Genomic DNA, 18,857 nt, shown 5'->3' on the forward strand with positions numbered 1-18,857 from the left:
CTCGCTATGAACCCTAGAGGTCAGCCTGGAGACCAACAGGACTCGCTATGAACCCTAGAGGTCAGCCTGGAGACCAACAGGACTCGCTATGAACCCTAGAGGTCAGCCTGGAGACCGACAGGACTCGCTAAGAACCCTAGAGGTCAGCCGGGAGACCAACAGGACTCGCTAAGAATTGGGGAAATTGTTGATAATAAATTCAATTTAATTGTTTTTTTTTATTTATTGGCAACCTTAAAAGTAAAGTATATTTTTATACAATTAAAAATAAATGTAATTGAAGCATTTTTGGGTTTAAATAATTTACTACTGCACTGCACTGCATAACGTCTTTTAAATTGATCTGAATGTTTAACTCTCAGCTATAATCCATGTCTTTGTATTTACCTGAAATATGCATCTGACATGACCTATTTAATATTTAATATTCCTATATGACCTATTTAATATTCAAAATGGGTTAAAAGGGAGATAAAAAAGCCACAAGATAATATCTTCTGTCACTTCTTTCCAGGATGTGGGTTTAGTTTAACACCTCGCATAGTAAGGATAGAAAGGCAGGTAAAAATACTCACTTTGGGGTCTGAAAGTCTCCATGACATGAAATGATACTAATGGTTTTGTATGACAGTTTTGTAGTTGTATGGTCGGCTGTGTTGTCTGAATGGTACATTGTTTTGCATGTCTTGCACAGGCCTCATTAAATATGCACCAAACTTCAGATCCTTGATTGCCTTCAGACAGAATGAAATAGTGAAACATGCTTTGGATGAAGTTTATTTCTGTGTTGAATGCCTTTGATTCTACCAGCTGAATGCAACCTTTGGTCTCACTTTCTGCTGCGGGCTGTAACACAAACATTTATTATTAAAAAATAAATAGCAGACAACAGTGTCTCTGGATCTGCAAATCTGCTATTTACCCAGAGCTTGATGAGGGGTTAGCGACCCCTGTGCCTGCCTTCAGATCAGAAATATTGATGCCACGGTATGCTCTTTCTTTTAAACAGTAATGGATAAGCCTAAGAGAGAAAGGTTAGCATACAAGGCATGTCAGACTGATTTTTGCCAATTTTTTTTTACTCGTACTTGGAAGAAAATAAAGAAACATACTTGTTCCATACTGGATCTATTTCCAGGACTCTGGGGTCTCCTACCACAACCAGCAGGTTTCTGGCTCGAGTCATTGCCACGTTGAATCTCTGAAGAGATTCAGATTGTAAATACATAATATATTGACAGCCCAATGACAAAGGTCTTCCAATAAACATATCTTTTATCAAAATAGTATAAACTTAAAAAATCTGAATAAAAGTAGATTTATTTTATGGTCCTTAAATTTGCTACAGGGTAAGATTATGTAACTGTGATAAAAAAAAAAAAAATCAATTATTTTCAGGCTTTTGCACATCTTTAGATTGAGTGCAAATAAATGTAGTGGGAACTCTCACTAGGCTGAAAAGTAAAACTAAATGATAAAACAAGATCTTCTTTTCAAACAAATCTTGTGGAAGATTCAGAATAAAATCAAATACATCCTATTAAAAGACTTGTAACAAACATAATTTTCGAAACTAAACAACAAAAAGTTGCACATATGAGAAGTATTTAAAGTTTTTCCAGCCATTCTGATGGTGTCAAAGAAATTGTAAGACTGTGCTATTGCAATGAGAGAAAAATGAAGCCTTTTTAATTTTAGCAGAGTAAAAGTTGTTGATGCTGCTGCATTATATATACTACCACCACTCTGGCAACGAGTGAAACATGTGTGAAAAGTACAAGGTGGGATATTTCTCACCTTCTCATCCTTTACGAAGCCCAAGCTGAAATGTTGATTCGGTTCAGTCAGGCTGGGATTGCTGCGCACCGTGGACATCAGGATCACATCTGACTCTTTACCCTGAAAGATCTCAACTGTGCCAACCTTCAGAAAAAAAGAAACACATTTAGAGTTTATTTAATATACCAGCAAAATTGTAGTAATTTCTGAAAAGTGTCATACCAGGACATTCTCCAAGTCTTCTTTGACTAGATCCCTGTCTTTGCGAAAGGTTGCTTTAATCTTCTCCACCTGTCAGAACATGAAACAGGACAATGAGAATTACAAATTCTGCTGCTTTAAAGCAAATATGCTTTGGTAATGAAAGGCTCTCCCAAATAAAGTCTTTATTTGACGCAAATAATTTGCAAAGCTTTACCTCAGTTATAGAAGTCATGAAAACATTAATAATGAACATAAAGTAAAGCTTAAATACTTACTTGTTTAGCGTATGGAGTAATAATACCAATTTCCTTTGGTCCAATTTTGTCTACGCCATTTCTGCGGCGATATTTGATAAGGGATTTTAAGTATTCCTTCAGTACATCCACCTCAGCCATATTGTAAACAGATGGGCTGTTGAGGTCTTGTTCTTTCATGCCTGCAACCCCGTGGAACATTACAGGAAAATCCTGATCCTCAGAGGAACAAGATGAGATTAGAGATGGAGATAAACTGGTGGCAAGATATTTTATCTTGGTTCTAATTACCTTCCTCGCCAGAAGTTCCCAGTTACTATACAAGCAATCCTCAAGGGAACCACAAAACTGGAGTTCGGAGTCATAGAACAACTCATTGGGGATTTTCAGAATTGCAGGATGAGACCTAAGGAAAAGCAAAGAAGATGTGGAAAGGTTTGGGGAGAATTGAGGAAGGAGGCTTTTTGTTGTTAGGATACAGTGACAAAGAAAACAGAGATGGTCATTTCACCCCTATGCCACTATACGTCTGTAGTTTAGGTCATGTCTTACAATAAACTTTTTCAAGTATATTGGATGTTTCACACTAATAATTTGCACAAACTTCAGAATTATTGCTTACCCACTCTGGTAACCACTGATCTAAAATAAATTATAATCTACTTGTTTATCTGGAACAAGGAAATATGGCTGGTTCAAAACAGACTTTAGACCTGAAATGATTAGAAACAATGTAGATTGATACATATATATTGTATAGTGTAAAAGTAACTTAAGACTGAGCCTCTTATGTATCCCCAAAAAGCGAATACAAAAGGTTTTCTTGAAAATTGTAAAAGTTTGGGATGAAGTAGGAATTAATCAGATTCAAATTGGCAAAGAGATGAACTAATTTGTGCCACAAAAAATAAATAAATAAATAAATAAATCTTCACAAAAAGCAAACCTATAGTTCCTCAGCAGTTTAGTCATATAGCGACTGTTGAAGCCGTTGGTCTTGCGTTGTCTGTACAGTCTGACATTTGTCATTAGTCTCTCCAGCATGGACAGACCTGAAAACAGTGAACACCATTATCCTATAAAAAAGGCAAAAACTGAGCTTAGAAATTTTAAAGTTTGCAGCATTTATGGCTAAGATAATATGTTCCATTTTCTTAAGGTTGTCAGATTATCTAATTACCAAAGCAGCTTATCAAGTTTTTTTGTCCAAAAATGTTTGGAATTTTGTGGTATTTTAGTATGAAAAGAACAATATTTTTATCCTTCCAAGTAAGAACTGCATTCAACCTGAGAGTGTTAGAAGAAATGCAGTACAACTCATTTGTTGTCTCGGTCCTAATTTCTATTTAGTCTTTTATTTACCAAATTTAGATTTGTTTATGGTTTATTTTAAAATTTTCATTGGAATGTTTGAAGTAGTGAAATGTCTTTAAAAGCTTTTTTTAAACAAACAAAACTTGCACCAAATAACTAAATCTCGTCAAAAAAGATGTAATTCAAAAGCAACCTGGCATATTTTGAATCATATTTCCATTATGTTTATAGACCTTTACGTATTGATTACACAGTATGCATGGTGCTCACCCAAGCCGTTTCTCTCTGCTATCTTTGATAAAATAATGGGTCCCAACTGTTTCGGGTCACCTGCCAGAACCACTTGGCCACTGTATGGTTTCAGCAATCCTGTCAGAAATCCATTGAATACAGCATAAAATATATACTTAGTATATAGTATTTTAAACAAAGTCACCTTGCTCACCAGCTATTGGAATTAAACACTCTGTTTCTATGGCCTGGCCGGCTTCATCCACAATGATGTAACTGTAATGGTCTGGAGGAATGCCACCTGTCACTAGCCTGTAAAAAAAGGAAGTGTATATTTACATTCAGTAATTTAAGGTTAATCATTGCACGCGATGCAGACTGGACAAACATCATAATTCATTTGTTTCATTGAGGAATTTCTCACAGAAAATTTCAACCCTCTGCAAATGGGCCCAATTTCTTTGGATCAAATAAATTACAAATAAGAACCTTCAGAATGAACATGGGAAAGATGACAACTTTGAGATCAGCTAGAGATACCACAGATCTGAACATCAACTCAGTAAATCAATCCAGCCTTGCTGAATGTGTGAGAATTTGTGTAGAAATCGTGCCATCATCAAAGAAATAATTTCTCTGAAGCAGAAAGTTGGCAGAAAAAAAAAACTGAAATATTTTACTAGTTCAGTAAAAAGTAAGGCTCAGCATACTTATGAAGGTTTTTTGTTTTTAATGTTTGGGATCATATTCCCTAATAAAACTTTATTTCTTTTATTATTGGCAAATTGTAACAACACTGATGGAGGATTTGAATGTAACATTTGCAGCACAGATAAAATGGAGAATGTTAATTTGATGCACTATAAATCTACTGACTTTTCAATCTCATGCATTATGACCATTTTAATAAAATGTTAAATTGGGATCAGGTAGTTCCTGTTTTAAAATCACTTTGACTAGTATTTGGGACAAATAAGCACTCTGATTGTGACATCTCCAGTAGAATATCATACCTTCCAGCAGTTTGAAGGGTGGTGACCATGATCTGGTATGTCATCAGCTGCTTTTTGGTCGGTACCTCAAACGAGTTTGTTGCAACATTAAAGCTACAGTGCATCTGTAGTTAAAACAGAAAGCACATACATGCATGTCTAGTACACATTAATGTGAATACGATAGAAGTTAACTTGTACAAAAAATGCTTTATGGTATTTGTCCCTCTAAAATACTGAGCATTATATGTCATGCTGTCTTTTCTCCCCTTCATTTCAGTTGTAATAAACAAAATAAAAACAGACAGAATCCAGACCTTCACAAGTTGAGGGATCTTTTCCACTTTGTAGCTTATGGAGTAAAGGCGAAACACTTTGTGGGGTACAATGTTTTCTTCCAGGATCTTCTCACAGAGGTAATCTGTTGCGCTGTTGGAAGGTGCACAAACCAGGATTTTGGAGTCTTGAGTTGACACAATCTGCTTGATGACTTCAACCAAAGTTACTGTTTTGCCTGACCCATGGATAAGAGAAATGCATATTGTATTACATGACAATCAGTTTGGTCTTGGCATACAAAAACTCATACCATACCTGTACCAGGTGGACCAAATATGAGGTAAGGGGCAGGTTTTGCAGAACGGGCCAGAATGTGTCTAATAGCCTTTTGCTGTTCTGGGTTGTTTTCAGTCATTGGTGTACTAGAGATGGAGGAATCATTTGTAGTTACTTTAGTGCCAAAGCAACTTGATTTTCAAGGTAGTGTTGACTTTACTACATACTGACCCGGTGCAGTTTGGGATTACAGGCGCAAGGCATGAATTGTATGCAGAACATAGCCCAACAGGGAAGAGTAAGTCCCTCAGTAAATGCTTGCGCGCTAGTGCTGCTGCTCTGTGTTGCATACGTAGTGGTATTCTTTGAAGTGAAAACACAATGCTGCACCTCACGCCTATGTTGTATTCTTCTGGAAAGCTGAATTTAAATTAAAAGCAACTGAGTTAGTACCAAACAAGAACATGACAAAAAAAATGTTAAAATATAGTGTAGCTCACAAATATGTTCACATCTGTGGAAACTCTCCACTGTTGACATTTTAGAACAACAAACGGCTATTTATTTGATCAGTATTTTATGTGACAAACTAATGAAAAGTACCATAAACTGAAAGGAAAAGAACATTATTGTTTTATTTTTTTTTTTTCATGACTGATTTTTGTGCTTTGCAAAAATATCTCCACTTCAATCAAACTGCATAGAGTGTCTGCACTCCCAAGCCTACATTTAAAATGTAACCTCACTCGGTTGTTGGGAAATAGTTTAAACTCATTTTTATTAACCTGATTCTTCTTTTTGCAGAGAGAGACTAAATTAACAGTCTGAAATTAGACAAGATTATAAAGACAAAACAATTAGGTTACTTTCCAATTACTTTTGTTGCATCCTTACGTTTCCTCAAAGTTAATGTAGATTTCCTCCTCATCCACGTCATCCACCCATCCTTTGTATGTCCTTTCAAACTGCTGGTTTAAAGGAGTCACCAGTGCCATGCACCCAGTCAGAGAAACATTAGACATGTTTGAGACATCTTCTGCCTGATGCAACATTAGCAAAAAAGATTTAAGTTTATTGTTAATGTGACCCAAGGTTGCAATTTATTAGACTTTTGTGTCCCAGCTAGATGTGTCACCTTTAAAATCAGTATATATTTTTCAGTTGGATGAGTGACAACAAGTATATCTTCTTGATTGCATTCCTGAAGAGCTGTAGAAATGGCGTACTCCTCTAGATAAAGGAGCAAGTGAAATCGCCAAGAGTAGTTCCCCCACTTAAGTGGCTGTTTCTCCAAATCTCTGAAAAAAAATCCATTGATAAGGTAAAAATGACAGTACATTTAGAGCCACATAGCTTCCAGTAACAACAATTAACAGCAGGCCAAAGTCTTAGCTGTAATAAAAGTCCATGGTATTGGATTAATATAATCAAATAACCCCCATGTTTAAACATTTGAGAACAACAATAACAAAAAAAAAATGTGAGAGATTAAAAATTGAACAGACATATGCATGTCTTTCATGTCTGCAATGTTCGGAGGCAATGGATATTTCCTGAGATACACCTCTGGTCTGAGGAAGACCTCACATCTGCAGGAGTGAAAAACAAGCAAGTTACATTATGCTACATGAAGTGATAGTAACAAACTGCTAAATGTTTCACTACTTACCCTGTCAGAGTTTTCTTCTTTGCAGCCTGAAATTTCTTCTCTGCTTCTGACCTGGCTTGAGAGTCCTCATTCTGAGGTGTTTGACGGATGACCTCCAAGAGGCGCATAACGTCAAATGTTTCTGAATGCTCACAGTCTCTTTTAAACTTAAAGACCAGCAGCTGCTCATAGAGGCCAGAGTGGTCGGAGGAGAAATGAATTTTCATTCTGTATGATTCTCCTGGAGCCAAAATGTGAGGAAACATTTTTCATTTCATTAGCGCAGCTTGTCATAAGTTTGGATCCACCTATCTTGTAATTTCAGAGTTAAAATTACAGTATGTGAAAGACTGATGTGGAATGAATGCTTTGTGTCAGAGGTTTACATACCTGGCCTGAGAAGGTGGTCTTTGATAGTTTTGATAATGTCTCCATCCTGACTTTTGACGGTGAAAATGTTTTTCACAAAATCAAAGGTCTTAAAGGTGAAATACACCCGTTTGACTCCAGTGTTTTGTATGCTCAACGGCACAAATTTCTGACAGAGAGAACATCTCACAAAATAACTTCAATACCATCAGTCACAGGAAAGCACATATTGTCAAACTGAAAATGTATGTATTATGTGTGTATGTATTTATGTAAAGAACAACTGTCAAGTTGTTAACAGCTGCAATAAAAGGGATGAATGGCACAATTCATATATATCTAAATGTTGAGCCTGTGGATAATTCGAAGATTCAATGGCACTGATCACAAATTACATTAAACCACCAAATCTAGATCACTGCACCTTAGCAATTTTAGTTTAAACAAGAACTGTGTTTTTGGGGAAATGTCTGTGTGTCTGAAAAACAAATTTTGCATGTGATTGGCTGATTTAGGCGATTAATACGTTCAAATTAATGCCCACCAAATTTTTGTTTGCTAAACGCAAATAAACTCAAGATGAAAAATTGTTTCATGACACCGAACTAATACAGTGGTATGAGTTGCTCACAACAGTGTTGCTCACTGCACTCATTTGCTTTTCCAAATTGATATCTAATTGGAAAAACAAACTGCCGAGCATTGATGAACTGATGAATCAATATTTTTACCTACACCAATTGCCGAGCAAAAACCTGGCGAGATTCCTGCACTGTCACCCGAACATCCGGGCAACAGCGACGTCATTTGCGATCAGTGCCATATTCATTTTTAATGTTCTTTGGAGGGTTAAGCTAGTATTTTAAACATATACAGTCATGCGTTGTTGAAGTTAATCAGCTTGGTCTTACCTCATTTTCTGTCACAGTGACTGAAATTTTCTCCTTTTCTGAATAAGGATTTGAAGTCACTCTAACTTGACATTTTTGGAAGGTTGGTTCAAACCTGTCAGATGGCAAGGTAAAAAAAACAAAAAAACATTTGGTCATTCAACTGCACTACCAAAGAAACATTTTTGTAAGTTTGATTATTATTATGACTTTTTTTTGCTTTACATGTTAAAAATACATATTCAGAAATTTGCTTGAGTATTCCTTTAATCTGTGGTGAAACAAGGGTGCTTATGTAGATAAATCTTTGAACATGACAATAACTGGTAGATTTTATTTTCCATGCTGAACTTCAAATATTTCTAATGTTTCAACCATTTACCATTTATTCTTGTATTTCTGAAATGACTTTGCCATCTTTTTACGAAGCATAATGTCTTGTTGGGCTTGTGTTGCCATCTCTTCTTCAGTAAATAAGTGGGTTGGTTTCTGGTCACCTGATGCTCTCTCTTCTGTTTGTGTATCAGACTTCAGAAAGAAGGGACATTTAAAATAAAATTGTAAAATGTTTATGTCCAGTCTTTTGTTTTAGCTTTATGAGTCAAGGAGGATTTTCAGGCATTTAGAATAGACAAATTCAATATGATTATTTCATTAATGTAAATTGAAATGTTCCTGGGAGGATTAATGATTTAACATATGAAATCATACTAATTATTGAAGTCTCACCTCATTTTCTGTCACAGAGAGAGAATTTTTCTCCTCTTCACAAGATCTGGGATTCACCTTGAGCTGATATTTTATGAAGTTTTCTTCATTCCTGTGTAGACAGAAAGGTAAAAAAAAAGACATCTGATCATCATGCTACAATTGCACTGCCAGATATATGCACAATTTTGCTAGAATACTGAAAGTTCATTTTATTTTACCTCTAGTCTAGAAAAGCCTTTACTACATTATCAATAATAATAAGTGTTAATCTCCTAAATCTGTCAGAACATTATAATAAAATAGCCGTCTGACTAATTATTGATTGCGTATGGACATGAATGTTTAAACATGACAATAGTTACGAGATTATTTTCATGCTGAACTTCAAATAATTCTAATGATTCAGCTGTTTACCATTTGATCCTGTATTTCTGAATTGACTTTGCCAACTGTTGACAACGCAACATGCCTTCGTGGGCTTGTACCAAACTTTCAGCAAGTAAGAGGGTTGGATCCTGGCCACCCGATGCTCTCTCTCCTGTTTGAGGATCAGAGTTCAGTTGCAGATCCTTGGCTTCATCCATTTCTTTCTGAGTGAACAAGGTAAAGAGTAGATTTAATATATACTTTTTTTGAAAGGCAGTAGTGTTTTTGTGTTTGTGACAATTAATGCATCTGTTTCTGAAGAAAGGAATAGTTCAATAAAATTTTAAGATGTTTTTGTCCAGCTTTTCTTTTTACCTTTATGAGTTAATAAGGACTTCCAGGTAATCAGAATTGACTGATGCTACATGATTATTTGATCAATTTTGAAATGTTCTCTGAAGGATTAAACTAATGTCTTAAAAATACAAAGCCACAGACATTTAATACAGCACATAGAACATAGTAACGATGGGTCACCAAGGGAGGGAGACAGTGTCCATGCTGTTTGATTTTTGTTTTCCAAAAACCTTAAAGTTAAAAACAATAAATCATACTTAAAAATTATTAAAGTTACGCAGTTTGGTCTCACCTTGTTTTCTGTCACAGTTGCATAATTTTTGTCCTCTTCATAACATCTTGAAGCACTTCTGAGTTTATATTTTGTGAAGGTTTCTTTAACCCTGTGTAGATGGCAAGGTGAAAAAAAGACATGATCATTGTCCTATAAATGCACTGTTGAAGCTATCCATTATTTTGCTAGCAGATTGAGAATTTGCTATATTTGGTCTCAAATTTGTGGTGAACCAGGAGCACAAAGATTGGATTGAAATATGCAAAGGAATAAAAAAGTACATAATTTAACACATTATAAATAATCACAGCAGTATTAATTCCAGGTATCTGTCAGAACGATATAATAAAAAGTCTCTTACCAATTCATGATTGGCTATGGAGATAAATGCTTGAACATGATGTAGAGAGGTGAAAAACAAATAATCAGTAAATAAAAACACTAAGTATAAAAATAGGCACCCCAACATTATTTTTCTTTTTCTATCCCTTAATTTTTCATTCTTCAGTGTTATTTCAGTCATTCAGTGCAATTCCACATATAGCCGCTAGGGGAGCCTGTCGCATTGGTGGCATAGAGAAGGATGGGTACACAGAAGAAGAATGAACCTTTCTGTTAAATGCTAATGGAAGTTCAAAGTGTGTGTCATCTTTCCTATATGACAGGTCAGTAAAAATTTATTTTGATGCACATATGTTACTTACCTTTTAGAGCTGAAGAGATTATTGAATCGAGAGTCAAAAAATGAGCCATGTTATGTAGTTTGTGATCAGTATCGTGCAGAAAACCGGACATAGTTTTGGAAGCTAAATAATGCTAATGCTAGCGGACTTTGTGTGTTGAGCTAGCTGACAAACAGCTAAATGATTACAGAATTCATTGTGTATTTGTGCACTTTTCGAAAGTGTTCTCCCTCAAAGGACAACCTTTTTCTTATTTTTATTTGTAATTTGGACAATTCTTTGTCCAAACCATATTGTCATGACATTTGGTGAGTAAGTAATGGTTGCCTATGTGTAAAGCTTAGTAAAGAGGCACAGCATTAAAGTAGCATTACAGTTTTGTAGTTACTTTTTTTTACGTAAGAGAAAAACATACTCCTATACTTTTAAAGTAATGGATGCAGTTAAAAGCTGAAATGCTTAAATATTAAATTATGTTTTATTTGTGCAGAATAAAACTCGTATATGCTATTATATATAGTTAAAAGCAAAGTCATGTATTTTAAGTTTGACAGCTAAAAATACAGGTCTGAGAAAAAAGATATTATGGCTATTTGTGATGCACACCATCTCAGGGTTATCTACTGCAATTACTCAGTGATACCTGAAGTATTTGGTACCTGAAGTATTGAGTATATTCATTACACAGAAGAAGAAGAAATCTTCCTGTTATTTGCTAATGGAGTCTCATCTTTTCTCTATTGTAGCATCACATAGGGAAAGGACAAAGTAACCACCTTACCCTCAGCCCATCGCTCGTAGCAAGGTAACAATAACAATTAGAAGATTTTTTTTAACATGCTAAACTTCAAATATTTCTAATGGTTCAACTGCTTACCATTTATTCGTGTATTGCTGAAATGACTCTCCCATCTGCTGACGAAGCAGAATGTCTTGTTGGGCTTGTGTTGCCATATCTTCTTTAGTAAATAAGTGGGTTGGGTTCTGGTCACTTGATGCTCTCTCTAATTTCGGTTGCAGATCCACAGTTTCATCCATTTTTTTCTGATTAAACAGGGTAAAGTTTAGATTTATTTTTTTCTTCTTTTTTCTTTTGAAAGCCAGTAAAGTCAGTTTGTTTTTATGATAAAATGCTATATGATAATTTGATTAGTATTGAAGGATTAAACCAATGCTTTAAAAATACCAAATCAAACTTAAGAGTTGTTACTTAGCTTGGTCTCACCTCATTTTCTTTTTCAATTTTTTTCTTTTTCAATGCACAGTGTCTTGAAGTCATTCTGAGTTTATATTGTTTGAAGGCTTCTTCAATCCTGTGTAGATGGCAACTTGATAAATGGTGGTGATTGTGCTACATCGGCACTGCCAAAGATATCTATGATATATTGGGTATATTGGGTATTCATTTTATTTGATCTACAATATTTGCCAATAGTTCAAGGATTAGATTGAAATATGCATGAATAAAATAAAAGCTTTAAATACATTAATAATAATATCAGCATTTATCCTGTTAATCTGTCAGAAAAGGATAATAAAAGGTCTCAGTGACTAACTCAGGATTGCCTGTGGAAATAAATGTTTAAACATCACTATAATTAATAGATGTTTTTTTTCATGATAAACCTTGAATAATTCTAATGTTTCAATTGATTACCATTTTTTCTTGAGTTTCTGAAATGACTTTGCCCTCTTACGACGAGGCAGAATATTTTTTTTGACTTGTGTTTCCATTTCTACTTTAGTATATAAGAAGATTGGGTCCTGGCCACCTGATGCTCTCTTCCCTGTTTGTGTATCAGACTTCAGTTGCAGATCCTCAGCTTCATCCATTTTTTTTTTCTGTTTAAACAAGGAAACAATTAGATGTATTTAATACTTTTTAAAAAGCTAATAGTCCTTTTGTGTGTCTGTGTTGATGTCTCACTTCCTGTATTAAGGAATGGATGTTTAAACCTGAGACCAAACATGATGTAAAAAAAAAAAAAAAAAAAAATCTAAGGAGAAACAGTTTTATCTAAATTATACTTTACTGATGTTGTAGTGTTTGTTCATACAATGTGCCTCCAAAAAAACAACTTTTATTTAGATGAACAGTGGGATGCTATCTATGGAAATCATTTAAAGGAATGCATCTGGAGTCACATTCACACATTTTTTCTTCTACATAATTTAAAGACTTTAAGCCTTTTGTGACCAAAATGCAAAGAGGCAAACAGCTTTTTTTTTTTCTACATAAGAATGAGGCTTCAAGCATAAAATAGCTATTATATTTCTTAATAGGACCTAACATATTTACATGACCCATACACATGTACACTCCTGTACACAGATATGCTACTCTTCCAGAAGTTTACTAAATATTTGAAAGTTGCATATCAATTTTGTTAACCAGATTTTAAACCTATGCACATTATGAGTAAGATTAAACATTGATAGCACAACCCCTTGGAAAGATTCACTTACTCTTTTGTTTGTTCAGGTGGAGACCCCAGTTAATGTTGAACCTGAAGTTAAATTTGTTATTATCTGACTGGAAAACAAGGCATATTTGAAATTTGAAAATATCTTAGCAACAGTCTGGTTATTTGTTTTCATGTATTGTTCTAGAATACTGTTCCAGTCGCAGGTTGATGCTTTTGAAATTGTTTTCTTTTTTGTTTGTTTTGTAATTGTTATTTAGTTATCCATATTACTGTTGTATATTATTGATGTTCTGTGCGATTTTTGCATTGTTTGTCATTTTTAACAGTGTTATTACCATGGCAACAGTAGATGTTTACATGCAGAAGTAGGTTTCAAAAGCAGGGAATCTAGAGTGCAAAACTAGATTCTCAATAGTTTGAACAGAATAATTACAGGGAGAAAGCAGGGAAAAAACTGGAAGGTTTTAGTTAGTTTATTCTTTGATTAGAGATTATACATTTTTCTTAAAAAATATATGAATTTTTTTTTTAAATCTGCCAGTTTAGAAAGTTTGATTTCTCTCTAGATATCTGAGTATTTTAACACAATTTTTTTAACCTCCAATATTAAGATGACATCCAAAAGTTCACTTACAATCCTCTCATTTATTGTCAGAAGAACAGATCTATTTAAACCTATTTTAAAAAAAAGTCCCCAAAACCTCTCAAAGGTAAAAATGCCTATAGGGTGTCAAAGTTGTATGTATTGACAAAAAATACATATATATTTGCAATAATTGTACTCCTAAGTAGAATTTGGTAGTGTATTAGTTATCATTATTACATTTATTGATATAAATGTAATAACTGAATTATAAAGATTTATCCTCTATTCCTGTCTTGTGTTTAATTCCAGTGTTGTCAGTGTGCTTCAACTGAAAATGATTTTGCAAAAGAGAGAATTATTTCATGCAGAAAAAAGTAATAAAAAAAATTCTGCAATGTACAGAAGGCCAAAAAAAAAAAAAAATCTGTCCATGCTCTTTCTCAGCTGACAAATTGCCATTACTGCCTTCACTTTGGTGTCACTGCACATTTGGCAAACCTTTTATCACAGCAGGGTGGAGGCGGGAGGGACACAGGTGCAGCCATTAAAATGAATTTAATGTGTACAAAGTGGCAAGCTCTTGTAATCGCAGCGATTAATAATGCTCGGGCCAGGAAATCGTTGATCAAAGCTGTAAATGTACTCGTTTTCCGAAACGGTATCTGATGTGCCTACTGCAGTTTATGTCAAAACAGGTCCTGAGGTTTGCTCTGTTTTTTTTTTTTTCTTTCAAAGAGCTGAGGATAAGTTTGTGTGTTTCAGCCTCAAACAATGAACAAGAAAAAATATATTTCTCTCAAGGCCAAAGGCGAAGCTTTTTACCAGAATGAAACAAAGTAATCCTGCCGTATTTTTAGCCTCAAAGGATGCTACACTGCATCTTTAATTTTTTTCAACCTGCAACTGCACCAGGAGTGAGTTCAGCTGAACATTATCTCATTTTTTTTTTTTTTGTAGTACAATAAACCTGTGGTTTCTCCAACTTTTTGGAACCCAGAAGTTGGAGCAACAGAAACTGGTGACTAAATTTACTTTACAAAAAGTCCCACCTTTAACCGTTTCTGTCATTTAGTTTAATTTTTGAAGACTCTAAACCCTTAAAATGGTTGTATTTTAACACTTTGTCAGCATTTGTGAGATGTGCAAATAAAACAATGCAATGCTCTTCAGTCTCTTTTGTTGTCAGAAAAAGCAATAAAGCACACAGAAACACAGATTATTGTATTTTCACAAACACACACACACACACACACACACGCACACAAGTCTACTGTCTCAGTATTTAGAATTTTATTAGCATTAGGTATGCATCATGTAAGTACATCTTTTGACCACTAGAGGTAGCATGAACATTACTAAATCACGGCTTTGTCACTGCAGCTTAGTTTTAATAAATGTTCCAATTTTCAATCAGTTGTAGTATTCAACAATTTCTAAGCAGTTCATTCAGATGTGACTTTTTTCAGTGGCATATTCTCACACCAAACAACTGAAAAAACAACATTCTTTAATTTGAACTTGTTCATGAATTTGACTTAAAAACACATTTTTTTCACTAAAATGTTTATTGGCAACTTAGTAATTTCTATAAAATTGTAATGCATTTTAATAATATTTTATTCATTTTTAAGTTGTTAATCAACTTGAGACTTTCATTTATCCATCCATGTGACCCAGATGCCTATTTCAAATAAAATACTTTCAAAAATATTACATAATAGAGAGTGCAATTGAATTGAGGCAGATGCAGACTCAACAATAATGAAAAAAAATATTTGAAATAACTGGGACTGTGACAAACTAGGCTGGACATTGTTGTTGGCAAAGTGTGGCCTCTTTAGGTCAGTAAGTCTTCATTGCAAATACTAAATGATATTTACATGAGTAGTGGTTATTTGGAAGGCAGTTGGCAAAATTGTACCAGAAAATTATTTGCAACTTTGTGGTTTGGTTATATTAGTTTGACATTGAGCTGGTCAGGACCAAACACTTCTGGTTGGTTTAGTGTCAAACAAAGACTAAATATGTGGTAAAACACCTCATGCTCACCTTAAATACAATAAGAACCTGTTTCACTTTAAAAGTTCCTGCTTAAAGTAAATACAGTCAAGAGTTCCTTGAACTCGCAGGATATTTAAACAGAAATATGGTGGCCATTGACCAAAAAGTGATACTTGTACATTTTAACAGATAAAATTAATTCAAATTTGGTCCAAATTAATAAGAATTAAGATAAACACAAACAACCTTTTTCCATGAATATCTCATTTCCAACACCTGAATCCTTCAGAAAGCCTGTGGGTTGAGCTGAAGAGCATGAGAGGATAATGAATGATCTAGAGAGATTGTGCAAAGAGGAATGATCAAAAACCCATCTTTGTTTTGAAATACTAGGAAAAGACTAAGTTCTCTTTCTACTGGCAAAAGGGGCCTTTGCACAATATTAACAGCAGGGATGCTTATTATTGTGGCACCCTGCTATTACCCCAGCTCTTATAGACAGCTCTATTGTTTCTGCCTTTTCCTGATAGTTTTGTGATAGGATAACGGTGAAACAACCGTGCTACACTCTGAAATCTATGAAAGTTAATAACATTTTGTTTCATCCATTAAACACTGAATTTTTGACTGTGGAGGAGTTTACATTATTGAGAAAAGTTTAAAAATCCTACCTGGAGCTGAAATGTCCAATAGCGTGCTACAAAGCTTTATAAGTTAACATAAGTTAATGCATCATATAAATATGGGATCAGTTATGTTTATTACAGAAGACAACAAAATGTAAACGAGTAACTTTTCAGAATGTGTAACCTGCAGCAGAAAGTAACAGCAGACCTGGTACTTTCTGTTGTCGCGATTTTCGGTAAAAGCAGTGCAAGTCCACACTTTATCTTGTTAACAGTTTTCAATATAAATCAATAATACATTCTCGCTGGCAGGCTCAGCGGTGCTTAGCAGTGATTTCACAGACTGGTACACCCAGGAGTAGGCAGACAGGCAGGCAGCTGGGAAGCAATTTTGCTACATCGTTGATGATGAGCCCCCGGTGAGGCAGGTGCCAGGGATGCAGCAGGGGCATGTCCAGTCGATATATATATATATATATATATATATATATATAGTGTATGGCATTGGCAGGTACTAATATAAATGTAGCGTACATACATTGCTCCAAGCACACTTTAAGCAGGTCTTACAGCTTTCTTCTTGCAGATCTTGCATAAGAGTCCATTACTACTTCTGTGAATTGTTCACAACTATGCCATCCACTCTTCAAGTTCTCCCACATGAACAGTGCATCTCTACAAAACCTCCACCGGAGTTACAATGGGACTCTTGGAAACAGACACATGAAACCTACGTTCTGTGTTCACTCTGGAATCAGGTTTCAAAAATCGTAGTTTCTGGTCCACTTTTCATCAATGTTAAATCAGAATGTTGTATTCCAGAATGTGTTGTTTTGTGGTGATTGTTCGCATGTTTGCCTCAGTCATTAACTTCCTGTTTCTCACAATAACTTATCTTTTTTGACAAAACTTGCAGTTTCTATGCAGGAAGTCAACTTGGAAGCAAATGCTGACTGTAATGAACAAATGATACACAGCTCCATTTGTTTTGTTTCCAATCAGGGTCTAATGTATGACATTTACCATTATTGAAAACATACATTTTCAAAACACAGGCTTGGCTCAGAATACTAAGGAATTAAACAGACAGTAACAAATAAACTCCAGTAGCTAAATACCAAATAAACACTTTATTGCTCTTATCTTAAGCATAGATGAAATATTCATGAAGACAACATAAGCAGTTCAGCAACACCAATAAAGCAATTTATTGGGCAAGACTGCTTTGAGCTTATATAGTAAGATTCTCCAAAGTGCAGGACACAAAGGGGTTTCTTCAGTGGCTGTAAAAGTGGGAGATTCAACCTTTATTTATTAATGCATTTATTGTTTTTGTTTTTTTTTATTTTGTATTCTACTCAGTTTTTATCTCCCCTCAAAATACATTTTTAAAGATGCTTTTTTTTAATTTTAGCTTTCTTGAACATACTCATCACACCACATATTTGTTAATACAGTAGGTGCAAAATCACATAAAAATGTCAGCTGGTCAATTCTACAAGTAACCAACATGAAAGAGCTCCACGAATGCTCGTTTCATTAATATATTCTCAACCAATAAAATGCTGCTGAACTGTATCCGTCACTATATGAAATTATGAGCTTTTAAATTACTAGAAATGCTTCATGGAAATCCCATTTTTCCATTCAGTTTAGCTAACAGCTCTGCCCAATGTCATTCGGTTCAGACATCAAGTTGAAAATTAGTGTTTGGCAGACTAGTCAGTCGAACTAACTGAAACCTAAGTCTCTACTTTGTGCCATGTGGACAATAATGAATGAGCCACCTTCAAAACGCATTCATATTCCCTTCATGCCATTCATTACACAAAATCTAGAGTGGTGCTAACTCTTCAAAGATCAATTCTTTGGAGTATCAGTGTGTATTAATTAAAGCTACCATTTTGTTTTGTTCTGTCATGTGTGGATTCAGTGAATGAATGAGTGTAGGACACGTGATACAAGCAGGCTAAGAAAACGGACGTCTGCAAAAGATTCAAATTGAATAGTAAACTGATGGTAAATTGGACTTTTTTTGTCTCAATTCTCACACATGAGCACAGGTACATGTAATGAAAATGAATAATATAACATAATAAAGTGCTGTCAATTATTTTAAAGAGTGAAACTCCTATTATGCACGTTCATTACACATAGAGTGCTTTTATTTCTTGTAATTATGATGAATATGCCTTCCAGGTAACAAAAACGCCAAATTCAGTATTCATAAGATTAATATAAAAATTATATTTTACACCAAAAAAAACTTCTGAAAAGTATGCTCATTTCTATACACTCAATATTTGGCTGTGTGATCAGCTTGTGGTTCTGATGAGGTATAATGGAAGACAGCGTTCCTTTGGCAGCATCCTGCAGGTCATCTGCATCTTGGGTCTGGCAAATGATTTCTCACCTTCCTCTTCACAATACATAATAGATTATCTAAGACATAGGTTCCCAAACTGTGGGGCGCGCCCCCTAGAGGGGGCGCCGTGCCATTGCAGGGGGGGGCGCGGGAAGCCGTCTGGATGAAAAAAACAAAAAACGAATGCTGTATGTGCTCAGTTTTTACCTTAGAATGGCCAACTCTC

General features: G+C 34.8%; 1 protein-coding gene and 1 long non-coding RNA gene across 6 annotated transcripts; one reads left to right on the plus strand and one right to left on the minus strand.

Annotated features, from left to right (window-relative positions):
• Nucleotides 1-761: 761 nt before the first annotated feature.
• On the minus strand, nt 762-13,829 carry LOC106959451 (putative helicase mov-10-B.1). 5 transcript variants are annotated; one of them, XM_015052023.1, is made up of 28 exons: nt 13,097-13,829; nt 12,285-12,471; nt 11,853-11,940; nt 11,505-11,671; nt 9,963-10,053; nt 9,362-9,537; nt 8,966-9,056; nt 8,619-8,764; nt 8,258-8,351; nt 7,368-7,515; nt 6,999-7,218; nt 6,835-6,918; nt 6,465-6,627; nt 6,224-6,369; nt 5,561-5,749; nt 5,369-5,475; nt 5,092-5,288; nt 4,796-4,899; nt 3,997-4,094; nt 3,822-3,920; nt 3,184-3,289; nt 2,529-2,643; nt 2,259-2,456; nt 2,002-2,070; nt 1,798-1,923; nt 1,113-1,201; nt 923-1,021; nt 762-846 (listed from the first exon to the last, which is right to left on the minus strand). In XM_015052023.1, exons 2-28 carry the CDS (start codon nt 12,458-12,460, stop codon nt 804-806), a joined length of 3,429 nt encoding a protein of 1,142 aa, XP_014907509.1. In that variant the 5' UTR covers nt 12,461-12,471; nt 13,097-13,829; the 3' UTR covers nt 762-803. The 5 variants fall into 5 exon arrangements, with proteins under 5 accessions (XP_014907509.1, XP_014907510.1, XP_014907511.1 ...); XM_015052024.1 differs by having other exon boundaries at nt 12,285-12,469; nt 13,094-13,829; XM_015052025.1 differs by having other exon boundaries at nt 2,259-2,450; nt 13,097-13,805.
• Nucleotides 10,518-12,452, plus strand: LOC106959452 (uncharacterized). The gene is made up of 3 exons (XR_001427356.1): nt 10,518-10,609; nt 11,374-11,432; nt 12,373-12,452. It is a non-coding gene; the product is annotated as an uncharacterized LOC106959452 (long non-coding RNA).
• Nucleotides 13,830-18,857: the final 5,028 nt, after the last annotated feature.

Source organism: Poecilia latipinna, unplaced genomic scaffold (genome assembly GCF_001443285.1).
Source record: "Poecilia latipinna isolate Pla-1442-1.1 unplaced genomic scaffold, P_latipinna-1.0 Scaffold1082, whole genome shotgun sequence".
Classification (NCBI taxonomy): domain Eukaryota; kingdom Metazoa; phylum Chordata; class Actinopteri; order Cyprinodontiformes; family Poeciliidae; genus Poecilia; species Poecilia latipinna.